The sequence below is a fragment of the Centruroides sculpturatus genome, unplaced genomic scaffold, assembly GCF_000671375.1.
Source record: "Centruroides sculpturatus isolate CEXI.00-Female unplaced genomic scaffold, Cexi_2.0 scaffold1477, whole genome shotgun sequence".
NCBI lineage: Eukaryota > Metazoa > Arthropoda > Arachnida > Scorpiones > Buthidae > Centruroides > Centruroides sculpturatus.
Window position 1 is genome coordinate 53,012 of NW_019385633.1, and position 25,069 is coordinate 78,080.

Genomic DNA, 25,069 nt, shown 5'->3' on the forward strand with positions numbered 1-25,069 from the left:
TATTTTAACGTCCAGAAAAATATATAAAAGCGTAAATTATAAATAGCGAGATAATTAAAGTAGCAATAAAATATTATTATCTAGTAAGTACTATACCGTAATATCTCGCCAATATATTGGCCAACAGATGGCGGTTTAAAAAGAACAGACGACTTTGGAATAAGGTTAGTTGTATTTTCGAATTGACAATTATCGGAAGTTTTAAACTTAGGCTTTAAATTAATAGGCTTTTTTTTTCTATTTAATTTTGCTATTTGTAGGAAAATTAAGCGTTTATACGAAGTTAGTTGCGACATGAGCTGCGTCGCTCAGAAGATGAAGCCCGCGGCCGCTTCCGACGTAAATATATTTCTTATTTATTTATATAATAATAAGAATTTAATCGCTTAAAATGGAATATTTCCATTCAAATTCGATCTAACTAGGGAAAAGTAAATAAAAAAACCACACACTCTTTTACTCGCTTTACGACGACGAAAAGTAATCGATGGTAAATTGAACTTATGTTTCCCAATACAAGTCGACCCCCCTATAACAGTGTTGATTATTCCGTTTTATATGAATTCCATGTTGTATGAATAAATTAGATTTTACAAATACATCAGCCGGACTGTGAACGGCTCACGTATTTGTAAAATCTAAGTGACTCGTACAACATGGAATTCATATAAAACGAAATAATCAACACTGTTATGGGGAGTCGACTGGTATATACTTTAAATTACACAATATGGCAAGCGGATGCCCGACTAAAACATCTTCCGCTTAAATTTGCTATTTACCGCAACTTTAGAAATTCCTACCCGTCGTTAAAACGGGAATAGTGAAACCGACCGTCGTAAAACGAGACCTACGGCGTAATTCGTTCCGATATTTATTCCGGTCCAAAAAATCGAATCAAAATTTAATTAAATTAGAAAGAGTGGGTTTGGAAATTGCGCTTTCTCGTATCCATTAAAATATGAGAATTACGAGTTTGTTTCGAGAATGTAACTGCGGATAAATCCATATACAGTGGGTGATCGATCAACGAACATAATCCCGTTCCAAGACTTTGTTCGTTATCCGAATTGTTCGTTAACCGATTATCGATTTACCATAGGTTTTTATGGGAATTTCATTAATTCGTTCTAGACCCCGAAAAATAAAAAAAATATATACTTTTTTACTACGTTTATTTATATGTAATAGTTAAAATCTAAATATATAAAATTACTTGACTGAGTGAGTCACTGATTCATCATGCCCACAGCAAACCGCTAAACCTAAAGAGGTGAAATTTGGTATACAGTTAGGGTACGTCGCGAAAACGCGCGCTAAGAAGGGATTTTTCGAAATTCTTCCGCGGGGGAAGAGGGGGAGCGTTAAGGCTTAACCGGAAGAACGGCTTCTACTTTACTATTTTAGATGGGATTTTTATTTTTGGTGGTAATAACGTAATTTCCAAACGTACAATATTTACGTGTTACGATTTTTTATCAAATGTTCGAACCGTTTTAAATTCGAATTTGTTATTGCGTATTGGTTCGATTATAGAACGATTGGAAACGTTCTACAGAATTGATCAAATTGAAAACGTTCGATTGCGTTAGAAGATTCTCAGCAATAAAGGGTATGCGTAACGCGAGTAATTTTATAAATTTGGGGCTCGAGTGAGGGCTATTTCTATCAAATTGCAAAATTCTCGCGGGCAAAGCCGCGGGTAACAGCTAGTACATATATATGCAGTCTTACATTTTTTTAGTCATGTTTTTTCCGTTTATGGGGGTTAAAGAATCTGTCCAATGTCGATTGCTTTTCTCTTTTCTTCGGGATTTTTCAGAAGTAATTAATAGTATTGTAATTGTAGAGATCCCCAACCCCGTTAACCTTATTCTGGTTTGGATGCCACTTGGATGATTGGATGAATACTATCTGATTGTTCTGATATCCTCCCATTTCTTCAAAAGATCTTTAGTAGCAGATGTCGACATTGGTCCTCTTTCGTCTTCCTCTTTTTCAAAAGAAAACACATCTCGCGAGTTTCTTGGTATTCTTCATTTGAGAGTTCTCGGAGTTCTTCTGTCATCAGATCAATTTCGGGTTCCATTATGAGCTCTAAAATGCTCTTTATTTCTCAGATGTGATTTTCATTACTCCATTAGCAGCTCAAGACTTCTCGATATATCTTTCATAGCTAAGATTGTGACTAGTGTAGACCCGTTCGAGCCATACTACCTAGCAGCATCAGACATCTCGCGCCCACGTTCTACCTCGGCTATTATCTCTTACTCGGTTTCTACAGTGAGCGCAGTTCTCGACATTCCTCCTTTTAGGCTCCACAATATTATCAGTTTCTTTTTTAAATAAAAAGTTCAGAAAAACACTTACAAAAATTCAGAGAACAGAAATCGACTAGCCCACAAAAACGATTTAAATGCGAGGCCCGGATGAAATTCGAAATTTGGTATTAAAACGTTAACGAATATCCGATGAGACACTTAAACTTTCACCTGTCGTAAATAAACCCCGACGCAAACTTAACGAGTGCCCGTCCGACAGTCTCTCGAATACTATAAAAAATTATTTGTCAGAAAGATAAACAAAACGCTGGAATTACAAGGGAGAGTTTCAAAATTATAAGGAATACTATCCGATCAGTATCGGGTTGAGCGTCGATGTTGACGTCTCACGCGCTCCGAAGGGTTTCGAATTGTTACCCGAAGACGACGGAAAATCAATCGGTATTCGTTATTTTCCGTCGCTTGTTTTTATGTTTGTTCAGTAAAGCGTTCGTTGTCCGATCATAAAAATCTTTCGCGAAAGTGTTCGTTATCCGAACTGTTCGTTAACCGATCACCCACTGTATAAGTTAATAAAAATATATTCATTTTATTTAAAGAATTTTCATCATTTTCGTTACTTTTCTCACATTTTTTTAAAATTAAAATTCGCACCATAAAAAAACTCCAGCAATACAGTATAAGTTTTAATTAATAAGACCTAAGGGTTATCGAACCATCAAAAATTTGAAGAAAAAATAATATAAATGAATTTAGAATATAGAATAGAACATATAAAATTTAAATCGAAATTACTAAATTAAAATAAAAAAATAATCGATAATAAACATTGAATTAATAAATGAAAGTTGTGCCATATCGAAAACGTCGTAAAGTGACTTCCACGTGTCCGCATTAAGGTCGTTGACGGATCTAACAATTTCAGCTTCGTCCCACTTGAGTTGTACAGTACCTAATTCCTTTAAACTTGGAAGTGTCAGAGATATAGAAAGTTGACAGAAACAACTGTGTTAATTAAATTAACTACGCGATGAAAACATTTTAGCAACCGAACGGCCTAGAAGTCACTTTACCAGGACTAACTTGGACAAATTTTCGATACGGCACAACTTTCATTTATTAATTTAATGTTTATTGTCGATTATTTTTTATTTTAATTTAGATTTTATGTGTGCTGTTTTTTACTTTAAATTCAATTACGTTCTTTTTTGTTCAAATTTTGCTGCTTGGATAATCGTTAGGTCTTCCTCGGTTGTCGAATATGTATGAAATTAGGTCGAAAACGTCTTAAATTATTAACTATACTGCTGGATTTACAAGATGCAGTCTTTCTTTTGTTTCTTATTCTCCAGTTAGATCTTATTTATCTATTAATTAAAGATTACGTAGTCTTAAAAAACTTGTATCAATCTAAACACGCATCTTATGCAATATATCTTTTTAGATTTATCATTTATTATGAAGGTTTAAAGTATATAAATTTAATGCAGTATATGAAATTATTCAATATACATTTACTAAAATTAATTAATTTGTTTTAAATATAAACTTATAAGAAACAGTTTTTTAATGGTGGAAAGGATAGAAAGTTTTTGCAACAGTTGGGTTCTATTATTAAATTTTTAATTATCTGAACAAATTTATCAACTGTTGAATGGCTTAATTCTCCCATTCTGTTCCAGTATGGTAATAATATGGTAATCGCTGAAACATATAGTGCGAGTGACTTGCTATTTGCATTTTCAGTTAGAAATTTGTATTTGAGAACGAGTTTTAAAATATTAATTAATAAAGTAATACATTCAGTTTTAATAGAAATGAACAAAATCGCTTAAATATATTTGTTCAGTATTTTCTTTAATTCTAAAGAGTAAAAATTTTCATAATTAAATGACATTAATTATTTAATTGTATGATGTTAATTGTATATCTTTAACATTTAACCAAATCTCATTACTTAATGTTTAATTATGCAGGAATTCAAACTTTAATAGTTCGATTTTTTATAATTGTTAGAAAAATATAAAAACAAATAAAAGCATATATTTATCATTTGTTTATAATATGATCAAAATAAAAAAATGAATCAAATTTATTCACATATACAAAATTTTATTCTAGTTTTCTATACCATTACTTAGTTACTCATTCTCTGAATAAAACTGTCTAAAGTAAATATACCATAATTGAATTTAAGTGAATTAAACTTCATTTGTTCATATATTATAAAATTTATTCCAGATTAAAGTATGAAGTGGATGTAATATTTTTTTATTTTTTTATTTGTATTGGGAAGCATATATATATATATAAAGTCAAAGTAACCATTGCAATTAATTTAATAAATTAAGCAGTACACTATTAACAGTTGTAACAGTTTTGGAAAGCATTTTTAACCTGGTTACTGGGTCATCTACAGGCATAAAAGGATATAAGCTTTACAAATGAAGAGAGTTAAGATCAAAAATGCTTGCATTTCCTCAAACTGTTACCCATAGTTAAATGTGTATTGTTTGCGGTATTATACCGGTATATACAGTATATTAAAAATTTGTTTTTTGGTTTATATATAGATACTTAAATTTTTTTGCAAAAAAATTTAAGTACTTTTATCACAAACATTGTCTATAAACCAAAGTCATCAGCCTGATGCTATGAGGGATCTGGATTAGAGTCTGGGTCAGAAACCCAACGAAATTTTATAGGTGTCCTTTCCTAGCTACGCTGGCCGTTACTACCTTGCTGCTCCCACTGTTGGCTGGCCAATTTCATTATGGGTCTTGAAGAAAGGCTCTCTTAGTACTCACAGGGCAGAAAAAGTAAACAAAATCTCATTGATAGAATGAAAGTTTACTAATGTAACAAAAATGATAGTTTCTAGATGGTCTTTGTAAAAATACTGGATTTTTATAAGTATGAAATAGAAGATAAATTTTAGAACTATAAATAATAGGATATTTTACTTAAAGCTGGATACCTGCCATATCTAAATTTTAGTAAAGTGATTTGTTTAATCTAATCTACCTGATTTATTGAAAAAGTATATTTATGTTAAATATTTTAAACTTTAGTAAAATATATAGTAATAAAATTCTTGAGCTTTGAGAAATATAGAGGGTTGAGTCAGTTAATTTTAGACATTTTCTAAGCTCTGTGGATGTTCCTGTGCTGTTTGTTCTTCCACCATTAGCTATGTTGTCAATTCAGAACTATCTGTAATGAAGTTTCTACTGCAGTTTCCAGAATCTCTGTTGCAGAGGTGCCAACCTCCTGGTATGATTTATACAGAGCTGTAACAGTCATGGGACATCTTTTTGAGAGTTCCTTTTTAGCATACAAAGCTGCAGAAATTCATTAGTGAGGAATCTGGAGATTTAACAAAGATGGGTGAAAAACAGATCATACTGATGTCAGTCTCAACTGCTTTCCTAGTGTAGATTTTATAGCATGACTAGATGCTTTGTCTATAAAGATCCATATTTTTAATGCTTCCATCCCATAAATGTGTGGAATTTCCAGGTTGGATAGTGGGTTCATAATATTGTTCTGAAAGCAGGCTATGTTTATCTTCATATTTTATCCAATGAATGATGTTCAGTTTGCTATGGACACAATAATCAGCTGCTATTATAAATTCCTTTAGAACAGTGTTTTTCAACCTTCTTCAATAAGCGACCCCTTTACAAGTTAAAAAATCCTGGCGACCCCCCAGGGCTATATTAAAATTATATCAGTGATTTTAAAAACTACGTATTTAAGTTTTTCTGTTGAGACCTAAATATCGATCAAAAAACCAATTGTATTGTAAAATAAACAGGCACAGCCTTCTCACTGAGATTGTAGTTTTTTTTTATTGTAGTGTAGGATCTACAAACACTTGCTTTTTTCTTTTACCCGCGACCTCCTGTGTAAGGCTTTGCGACCCCCCTGGGGGTCGCGACCCACAGGTTGAAAAACACTGCTTTAGAAAATGCTCTCTGTACTGACCAGTGCTGTAACTAGACAGGTGGAACAGGTGCACTCGCACAGGGCCCACTTGGAAGGGGGACCGAAAATGCTTGTATTTGTTTTACTATTTTCCTAGACGTAATTAATTAAGGGGCCTAAATGCAAATTCTTGCACAGGGCACAGGAATGGCTAGTTTCGGCACTGGTACTGATTGACAAAATTAGAATGATTCATTGTCATTTTTCCCTGTAGTAAATTGATTGTTACTTGTTTCTGTCACACATGTACAACCAAGATTTATATGGTGTGACTACCCAGTGTCACCTCAGCTACCAGATATTCTTTGTACAACTTTCTTGCATTGGTAAAGTGTTCTCTGACACGGTCAACTTGAAATAGTGTTTGGTATACTTTGTGCCTATGCGCAATCTCAAGATTCTCATGAATGATCTGTCCCACAATAGCTTGTGATATTTTCAACCTTTGGAACAAACTTTGTATAATAGGATTCTTATTGAGGACAGATTCAGATTTGTCAGATCTTTTCTAATGAATGAAATGGCTGGGTATGATTTCTTTGCTTTTTCTCAGGATGCCAACAAGCTTCAAAAGGTAGCTGGTTATGTGAATACCTTTTTTCAAATGTTATTTTACTATCATGGGAAAAGCTATATTTGGCATCAATTATGAAAGTTTACACCTCAATATTCTGTTATTTTTGTTGTCATAATTATGGTATTTTTCAGCAATACTACCAACAGAAAATTCTAGAATGTTGACTGATTCTAACAAGTGCATGTAATTTGATTGATATTTGCATTACAAATTGTTCAATATTAACTGACTCAACCCTCTGTACAAAAAAATCATATTGTTTCCAAAGGAAAATATATTTTATTAGTTTTTGAATGAAATAATTGTTTATTTCAGGTTATAGCTTTTGAATATTTAGATTGTGTGTGTATAAATCCAGTGGCATAGCTAGGGTTTGTGCTGCCCAGAGTGATGCTTGAGTTTCCTGTTCCATGAAAAATACATAATAATACAGTAGACGCTTGCTAATCTGGTCTCTCAATTATCCAGTCTCTGGTTGTGATATAAATGGAGAGTGTTATGTGGATGGCCATCCAGTGTGATGCCACTTATCAAAACTAAAACTGATATTTTACATCTGATGATTGGTTTTGATTTTGAAGTGTGGAAAGTGGTTGACTACTTGGCATGGTAACCTTCAGTTATGGCTTCAAAAAGAAAATATGTTATGTTAGCACTCGTGCAGAAATTGGAAATATTGGAGGTGTTAAAACAGGATTGTTCCCAAAAATCCATTGCTACCGAGTACAACAGTCATGTCACTGTTTATGACATAATGATGAAAGAGAATTAAATTCAACAGTACACCAACCATATGGACAGTGAATTGGAAAACAAAAAGATATGCAAAAGGATGAGAATGATAAACTTTTGCAGTTGTTTACAAATGGTTCATATATAACATAGTAAAGAACTACTTGTCAATGGTCCAATAATCAAAGAAAAAGCAGTGCCATTTAACCAAGAAGTTGGCAGCAGTTAACTGTTTATAGCATGTGATGGCTGCTATCAAACTGGAAGAAAAGACATGGTGTGTGGCAGTTGACAGTCACTACGGAGAGTCAGTCAGCAAATGAAAAAAGATATGGAAGTTTTAAAAAGAAGCTGGTGAACATGGTAAAGGAAGAACTAACTCCTCCTGCAGTGTACAATGCTGATGCGACTGGTCTCTTTTTCAAAATTCTCCCTTCTTTTTGAAGGGAGCATTTTTCTTGTCAACCCTTGCTGACAAGAATGAAAAGGAAACTTGTGGGTATAAACAACAAAAACAACACATCACACTGATGACATGTTGTAATGCCAATGAGAGCCATAAACTTCATTTCCTGATGATTTGAAAAGTCCAACAGCCATGATGTTTTTAGCACAATGAGATGAGTACACCAACAGTAGATTATTGTGTTCAAAAGAAAATGTGAAAGGACTCAGAAATTTTCTTTGCATTTCCATGATAAATTTGTATCAGCTGTGAAGTAAGAACTGAAGGAAAAGAAACTTCTGTTAAAAGCCATCCTCCTAATTGATAATGCTCTCAGTCATTCTTCTGACTTGTCTCTGAAATTAGGTAATATATGAGCTGTTTGTGGCACCCATGTACACCCAAGATTTATATAGTGTGACTACCCAGTGTCACCTCAGCTACCAGATATTCTTTGTACAACTTTCTTGCATTGGTAAAGTGTTCTTTGACACAGTCAACTTGAAATAATCTCCGTATACTTTGTGCCTGTGCTCAATCTCAAGATTCTCATGAATGATCTGTCCCACAATAGCTTGTGATATTTTCAACCTTTGGAACAAACTTTGTATAATAGGATTCTTATTGAGGACAGATTCAGATTTGTCAGATCTTTTCTAATGAATGAAATGGCTGGGTATGATTTCTTTGCTTTTTCTCAGGATGCCAACAAGCTTCAGGAGTAGCTGGTTACATGAATACCTTTTTTTCAAACATTATTCCATCAAATGTAGCAGCTTAATCTAACCTATGGATCAGGGAATTTTGGAATCAGTTAAGCGTTGCTATCAACATGCAATTCTTGTCTCCCTATTGGATGAATGTGAAAATGATTCTACCGAAGCTTTGCCAAAGGTGTGGAAAGTGATCAACATGCATAATGTTGTTTTCTAAACAACAGAAGCATAGGACATTGTTGAAAGTGCTACAATAGTGAAGTGTTGGAAAAAAACATGACCTTCAATTGACACTGAGTTGGAGTCCGCATCAAGTGATAGTGAGTCAGTCAATTCAGAATCATTTCCAGATGCTGTGTTCATTGATATGTTCCACAAGCTTCTAGGAGAAGAAGTTGATGAAGAGGACATTACTAATTGGTTAAATGAGGAATATTATGAATTAGACCAGGCTTTAACAGATGACAAAATAAAAAGTTTGCAGGATTAAAGTGATGAGGAAGAAGACATCACAAGCAGAGGGAATGAAGATTTCTCACATTGCTAGCACCAAAACCAACATTTTCTTACAGCACAATACAACAACCAGACACATGCAGTACCGATGTAATGCCTGTAAAGTGATTCTGTAACAAAGCATGCCATGGACGAGCATCTTTAGTAAAGCAAATAAAAGTTTGTGACATTTTTTGAAGTGATTACACTGAGTAGAAGATGTAACGTTTCAATTGTGCTGTATAATATTTTAAATTTTTTTTACTGTGCACAAATACTTGTCTCTTATTGTTTTTTAGACATGTGTACTAGAGATATTAAGTTTAATTAATAAAAAATTAAACATATCTTTTATAGCTCAGTAATCTGGCACTTTCAATAATCCAGCATTCCTTCATGCAAGGAATGGCCACTTTAGCAAGAGTCTACTGTACATATTAAACATAGAAAGTGAAAACAGTGTATAGCCATATGAGAGAAAAACCTCAGAAAAAATTAGGACATGGACTGTTACCAGTGTTCTTATTAATTAAGCAAAACTAGGTGCTTAAATAGGTATTATGGTCAATAAGGCAGTTTTCAATGGTACAAAGTCCTTATTGTTGTTGGAAATTTTTGACAATAAGCAGTGTTTTTATGGAAAAACAAAACTGTGTGTGTGTCTTATATCTTTCTAGTACCCTGATTAACAAAAATTTTATTTTTGTTGCAGTAGACCAAAAGTGTCATCTGTGGTGGACCACTCTCCCCTAGTTATGCTGCGCTGTATACTGCACACTAATCTAACCTAGCCTAACCTATCTGTGAATCTCTTTAAAATAATGATTTAATCATAGTAAATTAATACTCTATTTCAGTGGACTGCTACATTTCCTAATGAAATTCAAACTGAAACTCAATCAACTGTATTTGTAAAGAAGCTGATTGCACTTACAGTATCTAGTATTACTTATTTACGAGCAATATTTCCGGAAAGTGCTTTTGGCAATAGAAGTATTGAAGGTGAGTTTAACTTTAAATGAAATTTACTGTTTACACATTTAATAATAATCAAACCTAAATCTATAATTTTTAAATTGTTAATATTTGTAATACATTAATGTATGGTACATTTAGTAAAGTGAAAACAAACTTCAGTAAAAATTAATCTAATTTGAAAATGATAGTTTTATTGATAGGGGTTATACAGTACTGTACATAACTTAAATAATACAGATTTGGATGGGTGGGTATGCAGGTAATAATATGTTACGAGGGAATGGAGATATTTACAGAAATTTACATTAATTAATACTAGAGTTTCTCAACCCTTGGTTAACAGAGTGATTCATTTTTGTTTCTAAAATGTTACATATCAAACCATTGTAAGTTTTTATTTTCTCAACACAAAGTTGAGTTAACGTTAAGTTGAACATACACAATATTCAGAGGGTATTCAAATATTACAATGCTTTAGGTTCTTGTTACACTCAGACATTTTGTCTTTTTATATTATGTATTACATATTAGTCTAATCCACGAATTTTCTTACATGACAATCCTACCATCAATAAACAATTAAAAATACAAGGGAGAGGAGGTGCTAGTATGTGAGTGTTTACTCAATTCATGTTGCAGTTTTCTCCTGGTCAGGAAAACTTCATTGTTTGGAGCAGAGTCCATTATTCCATAGGCTTTCATAACTTTTCCTTTGCACAGTCTCATTGCTGGTCACCTTCACGTTCTTCCCATAATAGCACTGAAAATAAAAGAAATACTCTCTCAACCATGAGTCACTATATACTCTCTCTTGCTTCCCCTCTGGGTTTATTGTCCCTCCAGGCAATAACGGGTGATGGAATATTCTAGAAGCTTATAAACAAAGGCTTCATAACTGACAATTTAATTTTATATACAGAAATGACAAGCGATTACTACACCATAATGCTTGTCATCACTTTATACATTACACGTGTAATTAATATAATAATGTAATGTTTGTTTAGTATCCTGTATTTTTCCTTAGTACAATTAAAAGAGTTGATCAAGAATATGCATTACGTACTTTTGGGGATGGGTATGTGTGATGGCATTATAGAGGCTGGGATAGTAGTTAAAAAGTTTAAAAATTGCATTATATAATTTACAGACAATCCTATAATGGAAACAATCAATATCAATGAAAAATATTGCAAAATTGATATTGCCAAAAAATAAAGTATAAATTTCTTGCCAAAAAATAAAGTACAGAAAAACATTAATGACATTTTGAAAGAGAAAGGTAGAACATGTGGTCTCTAAAAGGATACCATTTGACAACTGACACTAAACAAATCTTAAACAAAAGGTAGGAAAGTACAAATTGAGATAAATAAAACATTTGGAAAATAATACAAATGCTACAATACTACTATTTATCTATTTTTTCGTTATAAGTACATGCATTTATAAAGAAAAAATAAATAATAGTATTAAATACTGTTTTTTTTTTTTTTAGCTATTGTTACATTTTTCCTAAAAGGTAACTTTATTTCTTAGTCATCCTCTATGCATACTAGCAGTAATTTGTTTTAGAAAAAGGTCTCTAACTATATGTTACAAGTAGGGATTGTATACCGGTTTACCGATTTACCGGTTAACCGATAAATTGGCAAAAACACATTCGGTAAACTTACCGGTAAATTTCACCAGTAATTCGGTAAATAAAAAATCCATACTAGAAATTTCTATGTAGAAAATATTGTGTTTATAGATATTTAAATGGGCTAAAGACACATTAAAAAAAAACAAAAACATGTAAGTACAGTAGATCCCCCTATAAGACGGGTTCTTTTAATTACAATTCTATAAGACGGCGAAAAAATTGTGGCGGTATCCGTAAACAACGGTAAAAAAAAAAACTCCTATAATTATGTATAACGTCATCGGGCAGCCGAACTACTTTCCGCCGTCCAGCGCCACGCTACGGACAGTTTAGGCGGGTAAATTGAGTTTAGTATCGTCTGTACATAAAATTATATATAAATTATATATAAATTAGGTACTGTATATATAATTATATATTAACTTAATTTATTGTAACTTTATTATAATTATATATATNTCAAATTGGAAATTAGCAATTCTGCATAAAAAAATACATTTTTATTCCAGAAAATTGACAAAATTGTTTTACTGTATTGGTTATTATTGCTAAATTTTATTTTTACATTAATTTTATTTTCATTATGCTTGTTGTGGTTATTTTCTTGTTCTTTTTCTTCATCATTTATTTCGAATAGCATTTCAAAATTGCACTCATTCTATTAGAATGAAGTACTGTACCATGGTTTGAATTATGAATCAGTTCCACCAAAAAAATGCATATTCCAAAAATGGTTATACTTTATATATTCTTTTTTGAAATTTGTTCCAAGATATAATTCTAAGATCTTTTACTCCATATTGTCAGTCATAATTCAATTTCTGTTTAAAAATTCTTCTGTTTCCTTCTTCCATAAGCTGTTAATGTCAGATGTTCTCAGATATAACTTCAATTTAATTATTGAGATGGACATTCTTATTTTATGGCTCATTATCAGTTCTGCTAGTGAGAATCTGTTTATCATTGGCATTACTCTATAACTTTGTATTGCCTTGTAACTATTGTTTCTTCTCTTTAAACTTCATTTTATAATTTTACCACTGCTTTGACATATTCATTATTTTGAAAGAATTTGGATTTGATGTGTGTTGAAATACCTATTCATTCAAAAAGTTTGTAAAAGTAGATGTAAATTTGTTTCAAGATGTGTGCTGTTGTTACTATATATGATTTCTGTAATACTGTGATGTCTGAAGATGGATTTCAGTTAAAAAATTATTTTTTCATTTTAGACTTTTCAAAAGTGCTAACTCTGGGTACCTCTAATTAATAGATACCACTTTATTTCTAGTAGGAGCAAGTTCATGATTTTCTACCATGGTTTATAAGGGAAGCATTAACCTTGGTAGAAAATGGGTTGATAAGACATTAGCATTCATGTCTGTTCTTTCTTTCTTGATTGCATAGTTGACATTATGTTACAACAGTTTCAATATGTTTTAATATTCTGGGCCACCATGTAAATTCTTCAGTTCATGCTATGCATTTTATCATTCTCAGATAACCTTCATGAATTTTAAAAGTTCTTTACATAAATCATAACAGATATCAAATCATATGTATTAAAATCAAACAGCTTAACCAAATTCTGTGTGCAAATATAACAAAAAATAATAATAATAAAATACAAAAATTAAAGAAAACATTAAAGTAGTATTATTAAATTGCTGAACTACACCAAAAGAAACAGTTTTGCCAATATACTGATGAACTAATAAATATCATATTTATTAATTATCAAAATAGTTACTTTTAGTTTTATTATTTTCTGTTTAAAGTGTTTTTTTTTTTAATATTAGACATTTTTCTCATCTATTCTTTTTTGTATTCTTTTAAAATGTAGCTGCACTTAGCAATTAAATTTTCCTGTCTAATTTAGAAAATTAATTTATCATTTTAAATGTTGAAATTATTAGATACTTTATTTTCATGTAAATGATTTTTATCTGAAGTTATATTAATGGTTCCAATCTATTTTAAGAATAGTTTTCCATTTATTGCAATTGATTATAATTTTGTTAAGAGGATAAGTTACAGCATTAACTTGATGATAGGCCTAATGCTTAAAATAAAGTTTTAATTACAGTGGATGCCATTTGTTATGATCATCATAATTGATGATTACAATAACTGAAAAAAAACAATAAAAGTAGAAAATTAAACAATACATTCTTTACAGTATGAAGTGGTAAAAAATTTATTTAGTTTTGATTTTCTACAGTTTTTATGTAATAAATCATCAATAAAGTGTTTGTAATAAAATTTAAATAATTATACATGCCAAATACAGTAAGACCCCACTTAATGCTGCCTCGATTAATGTTGATTCAATATAATGCGGCCTGCTTGAAGCTTAAAAAAAGCTCAAAATTTACACCAATTTAAATTATGGCGGCATTTCATTGATTCATATATAATATGATTATTTATGAACACAAACTAATCAGCAAAAGGTGGCAATTCGTCGTAGTGCCATACTTTCCTTAAACTTTGGAAAAAAATATAATATCATGGATGCCATAGGCAATATTGACTTCTCTTGGCAAGAAATAACTAATAAATGCATGAACAAAGTGTGGAAGAAGTTATGGCTGAAGGTATCCAAGAACTCTCAATAAGAAAAACCTATCTCTGTATCGTTAATTTGACCAAATTGTCAACCTAATCAATACAGCGGGACTAGGAGATGTAGACAAGCAGGATATTGAGGAGTTACTGCAGGTTTCTGACGAGAGCCTTGCCACTGACAACCTTTAAGAACTGGCAGAACAAGGAATTTGTGTAGAACTGGAAAACATTGATTCTGAAAACAAAGAATCCTAAAAATTTCTTTACAGATTTCCTCAGTAAAAGTTTGGTAATGATTACCGAAATCATTGATCAAATTGTAGCGAACAATCCAGATTTTGAAAGGAGTGCAAAAGCAAGACAACGTGTTTTGGATGTGATCTTCTGCTATTGACATTTCCTTAAGGGGGGAAAAGTGACAAAGGAAACTACACGACTTTATCTGAAAACACAAGAATTTCAGAAAAACCAGGACCTTCATCACAAAAAATGAACTTTACATTTCTGTGTGCATATGTTTGTTTATTTAACATTTATTTTTATGCAAATTAATATGAAAATGACTTAAAATTAAAGTAAAATTTGTTTATTATGGTTGCCTGTTTTCCTTTCTCTATTTACTCTGTGTTAAAATGACCTCGATTAACACTGTTTCATTTAGTGCTTTGTCATCTAGGAACATGTTCCCGTGTTAAGTGTGTCTTACTGCACTATTAGAAAATATGATGTACCAAACTGTCTGTTGGTGTTACACAAAAAGAATTTATTACTTTCAACAGTATACAGCTGTTCTCTTCAGGCAAATTGTTCATAGAGAACACAACATTTAAATTCAAGTGATGGAATCTGAATAGGAACTAACATTTTTTTAAATTCCTTGTCCCACACATGCATGGAATATAAATTACATAAAAATAAAATTGGATTAAAATATAAAATATATAATTAATAACAAATTAAATAGTCAATAAACAAATAATAAACATGTGAGGGTGCTAATGATGCTGTGAGATGTTTTATTGCAAACCATGTGGTTTACAACCTTGGGAGGTTAAATATTCATAATTTTGATATGTCTAACATACTTCATAAAGAGATTCCCATAAGAATAACATTTTTTGATCCCCACAGCATTTCAGAAGGGAAGTTTGTGATCAAAGTGGCTCAAAGTTACACTCTGTTACTTTTTTAGTTCTGTTGTACTGTACATTTGCCACGTACAATGTTATCACAATGTTCTGAGGAGATGGAGCATTCTAATAGTGGCTCTAATATATACCCAGTTAGTGTTTTTGTAAGGGTATAGCATATACTCCAGAGTTTTCATAGATTGTAACTTCATCTCTATTATTACAAAGCATCCTACGCAATGTGGTTTGGTGTGCTAATGGCAAAATATAGCCAACGTTTTTGAAAACTTAACAAATACATAATGAAGGAGGACTTAAGTATGGAATGGCCAGTGTTATGAAAGCCAAATCCTTCTTATGATATAAAGTGGAAATAACATGCCTTTGACCCGGTTGACTAGATATTTGAACTTGGCCAAAGAATATCTAGCATTGCAAACTGCTGATTTAAGAAGGGAAAGTCCCTCATCTACAAGCAATTGGTTGAAAGGATATAAGAATTCCCTGTGTATCAGTATTATGATGATAGAGTATTTATACCTGGATGGTTGAAAGCTATAGAAGGAATGATGTAAGTAGGTTCACCAAATTTATGATACACAGAAAATAAGCTGTTTGGATCTATATTTAAATAGATCCAAAAAAGAAATTTTTGCATCTTTCTTTTCCTGGTTCAGAAATTTTCTTCTGAACCACTGAAATATTGTCACAGTTAGGCCATACAAATGCACAAGTTCCTTGGCACTTTCCTCATAAATTTTATATCAGATGCATTTTCTATACTAATTATGAATCCAACATAATGTTTTTCAGTATTCTTCACAGTTGAAAGCTCTGTTAACATCTGCATTGCCAACCTGAAGACTGGTTTATTTTGAGAAAAATCTGGTTTCTAGCTTCCATTTCTTATACAAGATCATGAAAACAGATTTTTCTGCTGCTGTTATGAAATGTCATCTTTGAATCTGAACTTAAAACATCATTTGGAGTTGGAGGCCTAGACCAAATCTGGGGCATAGAGAAAGAATTTTTAATGTTTTCTTCTCGGGAAATAATATTAACTAAGCTTACAGTTTTCTTTAATTTGTGTTAGTTAATTTTCTATCTTTAGGAATTAGAATTGCTACTGTTTACTTATTTGTAATAATGTCTAGTCAACAGCTCAATATTGTTATTATAATTTTAGAAAAAGATAACTTTCTCTCCATGTTCTACGGAGATGTTTTATATTTAGGTTGAAGCCATAATACATCTCAGTTCATTAAAATATGTTTTTGATTGGCAATCTTGTTGTTTAACATGTCTGTCTGTGATGATGTAAACTGCTTCAATTATTGGGGAAATGTATCAATCTTAATTCTTAAGTGTAAGTTACTGAAAAAATATAGTTGGTTGTTTATTATTTTTTTTTGCAGAAAAATAATTATGGCTTTTTAATTTGTATTTCCTAACTATGGCATAACTTCATGTATTGTTAGGGTGGAACTTATTTTCACAATTTATAAATGTAAACCTCCTACCCTCTATTTCTGTTCCAATACATATAGAAAACATTCATGCCAAAAATCTACTCCATTGGTGAATATTTACTGGTAGCTCAATGTCACTGAAGTTTTATAGGTTCCAAAAGTAAGGATAAGCATATGGGAATCACAAGCTTCAACCACAATGTATCCATTTTAGTGCAACAGTTTGTTAAACTGTAGTTGGTCATCTCAATAAATAAACCATTAAATTAATCACACATTAGTTTCAGACAAGATTAGATCAAAAATTGGAAGAAAAAAGAATATGATAATACTATAGAATTATATGAAAATATAAAAACAGCACTACATGAAGCAGCAAATGAAGCTCTAGGGCAAATCAAAGAACATGAAAAAACTTTTAAAAAATTTTGGTGGTCAAAGAGGTAGAAAACACGATACAACAAAAAAAATAACTTACTTAAAATGGATGAACACTAAAAAAAAAGAGGAGGATAGAATGAGATATAAAGAACTTAGAAAATCAGCAAAAAATTCTGGAAAAGAAAAGATTAGGTTGGGATAGAAATTGTAGAGAAATAGAAACATATATATGTGGTGTGTTCAAAAAGTATCGGACCTTTGGTCGGCAAAAATAAATTTATTGACTTTGAGGTACAAAACCCTAATTCCCTTCAAAGTAGTCTCCTTGGTAATGTATACACTTCTCCCAGCATTCCTGCCATTGCTGGAAACACTGCTGGAAAGCATCTTTTGGAATGGCCATCAGCCAGTCCGTCGGATTCCGCACGATGTCTTCTCTCGACTAAATTCGGGTTCCTTTCAGCGGCATTTTCAGCTTGGGAAATAGCCAAAGGTCACACGGAGCCATGTGGGGAGAGTACGGAGCGTGACGAACCACAGGAGTATCGTGTTTGGTGACGAAGGCCCGAATCAGATGCGCAGAATGGGCGGATGCGTTATCACGATGGAGCTGCCAAGTTTTGATCGACCACAGATCTGGTCGTTTGCATCGCACTGTATCGGAAAGACGACGAAGGACCTCCTGGTAGTACTCCTTTGCGATGGTTTGGCCTTGTGGTGCGTACTCACGACACACCACCCCACGAGAGTCGAAAAAACTGTCAACATGACCTTTGATATTGCTGCGGACCTGCCGCGCTTTTTTTGGCCTCGAGGATCGTCCCCGAAAGCCTGCTGAATCTTGCGAATGGTTTACACTTGGGTATCGCCAAGGTTTTTGGCAAAATTTGATGTAATATCGCTGCTCACGTTGTTCAGTCATTTTCCAGCTTAGTGGAATCGACAAGAGCACACTACATGACCTCACTCATAGGCCGATTGCCAACGACTGACGCTTCCTGCAGGCGGGAAAAAATTCAGGGCTGTGCATGACTGTCCCCTCCACAACTCCACCGAAGGAGGCCTCTCGCGCATCATTGGTTTACGCAGAAAAAAAAAGGTCCGATACTTTTTGAACAGACCACGTAGGAAGAAGAAAATGCACTAAAGCATGGAAATTCCTAAAAAAGTTAGAAATGAAAATAATAATAATAAAGGACAGTTTATCTCAGTTAAACAATGCAAAGAATATTATAAAAATCTATTAACAGAAGATAGAATTCAATTTATGACAGAAGATACAAACATAGAAAGGGATATAACAATTCATTTAGAGACAAAACAGATTAAACAAGCATGTAAAAAACTGAAGAATAATAGAGTTAGTGGTTCTGAAGGAATACTGGCAGAACTGATAAAAAATGGAACAGAAAAATTATTTAAATTGACAAGAAATTATTCGAAAGGTGTCTTAATGGAGAAGACATCCCAAAAGAATGGAAAATTGGCTTTTTGACATCTGTCTATAAAAAAGGAGACAAACAAAAATGTAAGAAGTATCGAGGAATTACAGTAACAGCAACATTTAGTTATTCTCGAAGAAGAATATCAAACAAAAGAAAAAGAAGAGCAGAGTGGATTCAGAACAGGAAGATCATGTATGGGCAATATTTTCTGTATAAAACAAATTATGGAAAAAAGATTAGTGTGAGATAAACCGTGGGTCAGGGATCAATCTCCCACTGACCACTTACTCGGCAACAGGTTGATAAAACCCGATCTCGCCATCGTCGGATGGCTAGGAGGGCAGTTCGAGTGGGGAGGGAGGTGAGCAAGTTGATAGGCATCCTTAAATGACAAGAAACAGGTTTAAAACTAAACAAGCATTTATTATATACTCAACTAAGCACTACAAGAGGTTAAAAGTGGTTATCTCTACTATTTACATAAATTCGAGCACGAATTTTCGAGTTCGAGAGAGAGCGCTTACAAATCCTATATACCCCAAAATACCTGTCGGTGGCAGGGCGAATTGGCAAACGTTCAGGGTGTGGTGTCTTCCGTGTCTTCTATTCGAGGTCCTCTCTCTATAGCAGGATCGGGTCCGCTGAATGGAGGCTCGGGAGTTTCGGTGACACTATTACTAAGTACAACTTCCTATGACGAATTGCCCTGAAGTTACGGAGATTCGAGCTTTTATTCTTTTTCGTGTGAGAGCTGACACGTCATCGATTCTTGTTGACGATGACGGTGCATTTTTCACACCTAACTGTAAACTTCCTTAGCGAGTTATGATACAATCGGAGAAATCCGATCTAGTACAAAATCTTTGGGTTTTTTTCCGAAGTTAATTAACAAGAAAATTTAAACTTTTAAAAGACCCGCAAAAATCCGCGGGCTCACATTAGCAACAGGACAGGAAACTCATTTTTTGTTTATAGACTTAAAGAAAACATATGATAATGTCCCAACATCAAAATTATGGGAGACATTAAAAGAGATAAATATTAATAATGTACTTATTAAAGTAGTTAATGAATTGTATAGAGCAGTGATGGGCAAACTACGGCCCGCGGGCCAGATGCGGCCCGCGCGACATTATTCCTAATCTGATGAGTAAAAAAGAATACAGGCTGTGGTGGTTGATGCACCACTTAACTTGAGTGTTCGTTGATTATATAAAATAACCGAAGCTTTATATCTCACCATGAAAGTTTATTTACAATCATGTACAAAATTTTGTTTTACACTTATTGAGTAAAAGCTCGATCGGTTACAAGTATGCTTCGGTACAGAACATCCACTCGTCGTGCGTAGCGTAGCCGAAAGAGAGAAAAAGAAATATGGCAGACGGCCTGCACATGTTTTTATAGCGCCACCTGGATTTTCAGATGCAGCGCTAGGTTACCATTATATTGGCCTGGCTAAAGTTTTCTTCTTTTCCTTTGGCCCGCTCTTTAAAAAGTTTGCCCATCACTGGTATAGAGAATCCATAACAAAAATAAAAATTGGAAAAAAATATCAGAAGGATTTACGGTATCAAAAGGACGGGTGCTGTATCTCACCAACTCTATTTAAAATCTATGTAGAAGGAGTATTGAAAATATGGAAAAAGAAATGTTGTAATATGGGAATAGATATTAATGGTAAACCAATGTTTGCATTGCAATTTGCAGATGATCATGTGGTAATGGCAGAAGGTAAAGATGATCTGGAATACGTGACAAGAAAAATAAACGAGAACTATTTTAAAGGAGGTTTATATTTAAATACGACTAAAACAAAATATTTATGCATAGGAGGGGCTAAAACAGACATGGAACTGGATAAAGGAGAAAAGATTGAGGGATGTGAGCATTACAATTATCTTGGAATACAAATTCATCAAGATGGAAGAGATACATCAGAAATTAATAAAAGATTAGCACAAGGTAAGAGAGCAGTAAAAAGATTAAATGGAATATGGTGGAGTGAAGAAATGACTAGATCAAGAAAAAAGAAGAATATATAATGTAATTGTCAAAAGCATTCTGTTATGTGGGGTGGAGGCATGAAGAATGACTGGGGAAGAGAAGAGAAAAAAGTAACAACGGTTGAAATGGATGCATTGAGAAGATTGTGCAGAATATCAAAAAGAGAAAGAATAACTAATGAGAGAATCAAAGACCTAATGGGATTGAAGGAGACAGTCTTGGAAGAAATAAAGATGAAACAACTTATTTGGTTTGGACACATGAAAAGAATGATTGATGAGAGACTCCCGAAAATGTCAATGGAATACATTCCACAGAAAAAGAAAGAGAGGAAGACCCAGGCAAACCTGGTACAACGGAGTAAAGTTAGCATGTAGTGAAAATGGGATTAAAGAGGAATGGTGTATGGATAGAGATGGAGAGAGTTCCTGGAGGTTGGAAGGTGACATCAGGTGCCATAAACTGAAATATATATATATAGTTACATGATATTCCCACAGAATTAATTTCTGTCATGACTCATGATCTTTATTTTGCTGACATCATCAAGTCTTGCAAATGTTTTTCCGTTTCTGGTTGAGGTTGACTCAGTGACTCATACTGCTTACATCAGCACATATTGGCTATTTGGCTTGTATGGACAAGTTCAGGCATGCTGCTGAAGGACTGCTGATATCATCAGATGCATAGACTATATAATCCAGAAACTGCTCAAGCAATCACATAATACATTTTTGTTCATTTCGGTAAAGTTATTAAATAATAAATATGGCGACAGCAGCAAATAGATCTAAAACTGAAGTGTACAGTACCTCCTTGGTTCAACAGTAACTGAATTAACTGGCAACAAGTTGCCATCCTTATGTCAGGCTCTTGGTTTGTTTTTGCATCACCATTTTCAACTGAAACAAACTATCAGACAGTCATAGCTGTTACAGTTGAAAAGCTGGGAATATTTTATGAAATGGCATTTGCTAATGTAAAATAGGTTTTGAACTTACAGCAAATACAATGGTTCAAAACCTTTTTTTACATCTATGTTTAACATTTTTGATTTTATAAATCATTTCCATCTTAATTATTGTCTTAGCAAATACCAGTTAATCAATAATCATCATCCATATTGTATTCATCCTTCTCATAATTGTGTAAGTTTCAAAATCTTTTACATATTTTGTAACATTGCAAAGTTTTTATGCTAACTTGTATGCATTATTCCCTATTCCCTAAACAGTTATATCACATGGTATTGAAAAGAGACTTACGAAATGCATACTCCTCAGGGAAATAAAGATATGATTTTCTAAAGTTTGTCCTCTTTCTGACTGATGGTGTAATAAGTCTGACGAAAAAGGAAAAGCTGTCAAAGTGATAGTACAATTGAGTGTTTCAACAGTTTGAGTGTGTACACATAATCTAAAAGATAAAGTATTTTGCATATTCTAGTATGTTTTTGTTTAATAAAGTCAAGTTGTTGCGTAATTATCATATATAATTGTGAGAAAAAGGTTATAATTTGTTGTTATAAATTACTGTCACTTTCCAAATGTTTTATTTGTGTGAATTATTTGTGTGGATAATCTTTTATAATGTATATCCTATGGAAACTTTGAGACTGAAATTAAAATCTTTATATAACCAGCCAATTGAATACTTTGTTCCTCCAAGGTGGCTGCTGAAAGTAAGATAATTATTGATATGCAGTTTAGAAGTTGACTCACACATTAAAACATTGTTTTTTCTGTTTCATAGCTGTTAACAAATCATTGTAGATATACATAAACAACTAAGTTCAAATATCCTATAATAAACATATTAATTTCAGGATTATTCAGAATATAGTTTGGATAAATATTAATTGGTCTTGCATGTTTCAGCACAAGAAAATTTTTTCCATTAATTCATTGTTATCATTTGATACCAATGTTATTTAATGTCAGGATATGTCAGGATATAAAAGTTATGTATGACAGTGTGTCATTTCACCACATTTATAGCATTTGCTATTAATGATTTTGCATACTAATGATCATTAATAGCAAATGCTATTAATGATGATGAAAAAATTTCAGAATTGCTGAATTATTAAATGTAAAATAAGACATTTTATTATATAAAAATAATTGTGAAGTCTTGAGTGAGACCTGAGCTTGTGTTGGAATTTTAAGTGTTATAGTGAAGAGATGAACTTTGACTCTAGTTCTTGTAGAGATGACAAAATTAAGACAAAACAGAAAAATGAAGTAATTTTTGATGAAAGAAAATGTCACATGAAAGTAACTAAAATTCCTAGTGTTGGGGAAAACAACAGGCTAAAATCTAAATGAAAGTCTCAGTTCACCAACATCACTTGATCAGTGTCATGATGTGGTGTCAAGTTGAATACCAAAGATCAACCTTTCTGGTAACTTGATCTGGTTCAATTTCACCTGGATACAGAGAAGGGACTATGCAGATAATGATGAGAAAAATTGGGACCAATTAGCATGCATAATTTGGAAACAAATCCTTTTAAAAACCCAGATTTTAAGGACACAAACAGATTACTTCTCCTAAAACTTGGTGGTACAAAGATTTGTCTCTTCTTGTGTGCTTGCTCTCCTATTGCTGACTTCATCTTTAATTCTCCATTCATCACTGCCTCAGGGCAAACAAATTATTGAGTGAATGTAACCAACAAACTGACACCACTACTCAGGACTTATAAAACAAAATGCCATNGTGGAACCACAGGAGAGGAAGACCCAGCGACCGCAGCCGACGTAGAACTTCCAAGATTGCAGTAATCTTGTAAGCTTCTTTCGTGTTTAATAAACGGTTGTGTTGTTTATAAACGAAGCATCTATCTCTGACTCAAGTGCTTCCACATGGCGTTGATTGTTACCGCTCGGCAATCCAAACGGCAAGGGAGACGATGACGGTACGTATCAACTATTAACGTTCGTCGAAAGTTTTTAAATTTCTCCCCCCTCCTCGGCCCCCACACAAATTATTGAGTGAATGTAACCAACAAACTGACACCACTACTCAGGACTTATAAAACAAAATGCCATCCTGAGGGCAAACTTTGTCTTTAAGCAACTTTTAAGCCTTTGACTTTTTCATAATAAATGTATTCAATCATAAAATTGTAATGTCCATAAAATAAACGATTATTTGTTAACGTATATAATTAACTTTATTACAACAGCTAACGCACAACTGACCGGAGAAAAAAGGAACACAACAAAGGTCAGCAGTGTGGGGTTGCCTAACTAGGTCAAGGTGCAATTTGGTGTTGGTTATGCCTGGAGGTTTACATACATACCACTTTAAGCAACTTTTAAGCCTTTGACTTTTTTATAATAAATGTATTCAATCATAAAATTGACTTGTCTCAGTGTCTACTATTATCACATGTCACAGTGTTATCATGTAAAAACATGATATGTTGATTGAAACTTGTAATGGACACCGTTGAAGAAACAGTCGGTGAGATTTCGAATTTGTGGTGCATGCATCTCAAGTTACAGACGGTTGGCGAACAATCATGCCATGTGGCAGATCTCTGATAAAGCTATGACCAGTGTATTCACTGATTGGTCGGCCAGCCCACTGTCCACAGCTATATAAGGTCAATGTGAAAGCGAGAAATTCAAGTTCGGTTTGGAACTTCAGGTTGGCATAAAGTTCTCTTCAGAGCTTCAGGTTGACATCAAGTTTGTCGTAGATCTTCAAGTGTGCATTAAAGTTCGAGTCAAGTCTGGATTCGTCTTTCTGTCTGTTCTTCAACAGCTGGAAGAAGGTTACTTCTAGCCAACAACTCGTCGATTTGTTGTAAGGTGTCTTCTCAACGGACAAGGACTGAAAATATGAACTATCTGAACTTTGCATAGTGTTATTGGTGTACGGAGGTGGTAGTCAATTGTGAAAATACTGTACATTTTTAAACTTTACTCCACATATCTCCCCTCACCCTGCTTCTCATCCTGAAATTGATTTCTTGATTGACAACCTTATATAATTTATCCAGTTATTAATCTGCAACAGTAAAACTGTATGACTCCCCAAGGAGAAAAAAAATCAATTATTTTTGGTTACTATTCATTAATAAATCTTGTGATCTGTTAATCTGTTTATATCTGTTACAAAAATATAAATTTATTATAATTCTTCCTTTATAAATTTTCTGAATTTTTCCACTGGTTATCTGTACTAAATTACAATATGAAT

At 33.0% G+C, this 25,069-nt stretch overlaps 1 protein-coding gene across 1 annotated transcript in view; it reads left to right on the top strand.

Moving 5' to 3' along the window:
• Positions 1-23: 23 nt before the first annotated feature.
• LOC111640760 (HORMA domain-containing protein 1-like) overlaps positions 24-25,069 on the top strand; it is a 34,488-nt gene continuing 9,442 nt past the window's right edge. The window contains exons 1-3 of the mRNA XM_023386812.1: positions 24-164; positions 261-339; positions 10,092-10,236. Coding sequence (XP_023242580.1) covers positions 295-339; positions 10,092-10,236 — 190 coding nt within the window. The 5' untranslated portion in view covers positions 24-164; positions 261-294. The remainder of the gene's footprint in view (positions 165-260; positions 340-10,091; positions 10,237-25,069) is intronic.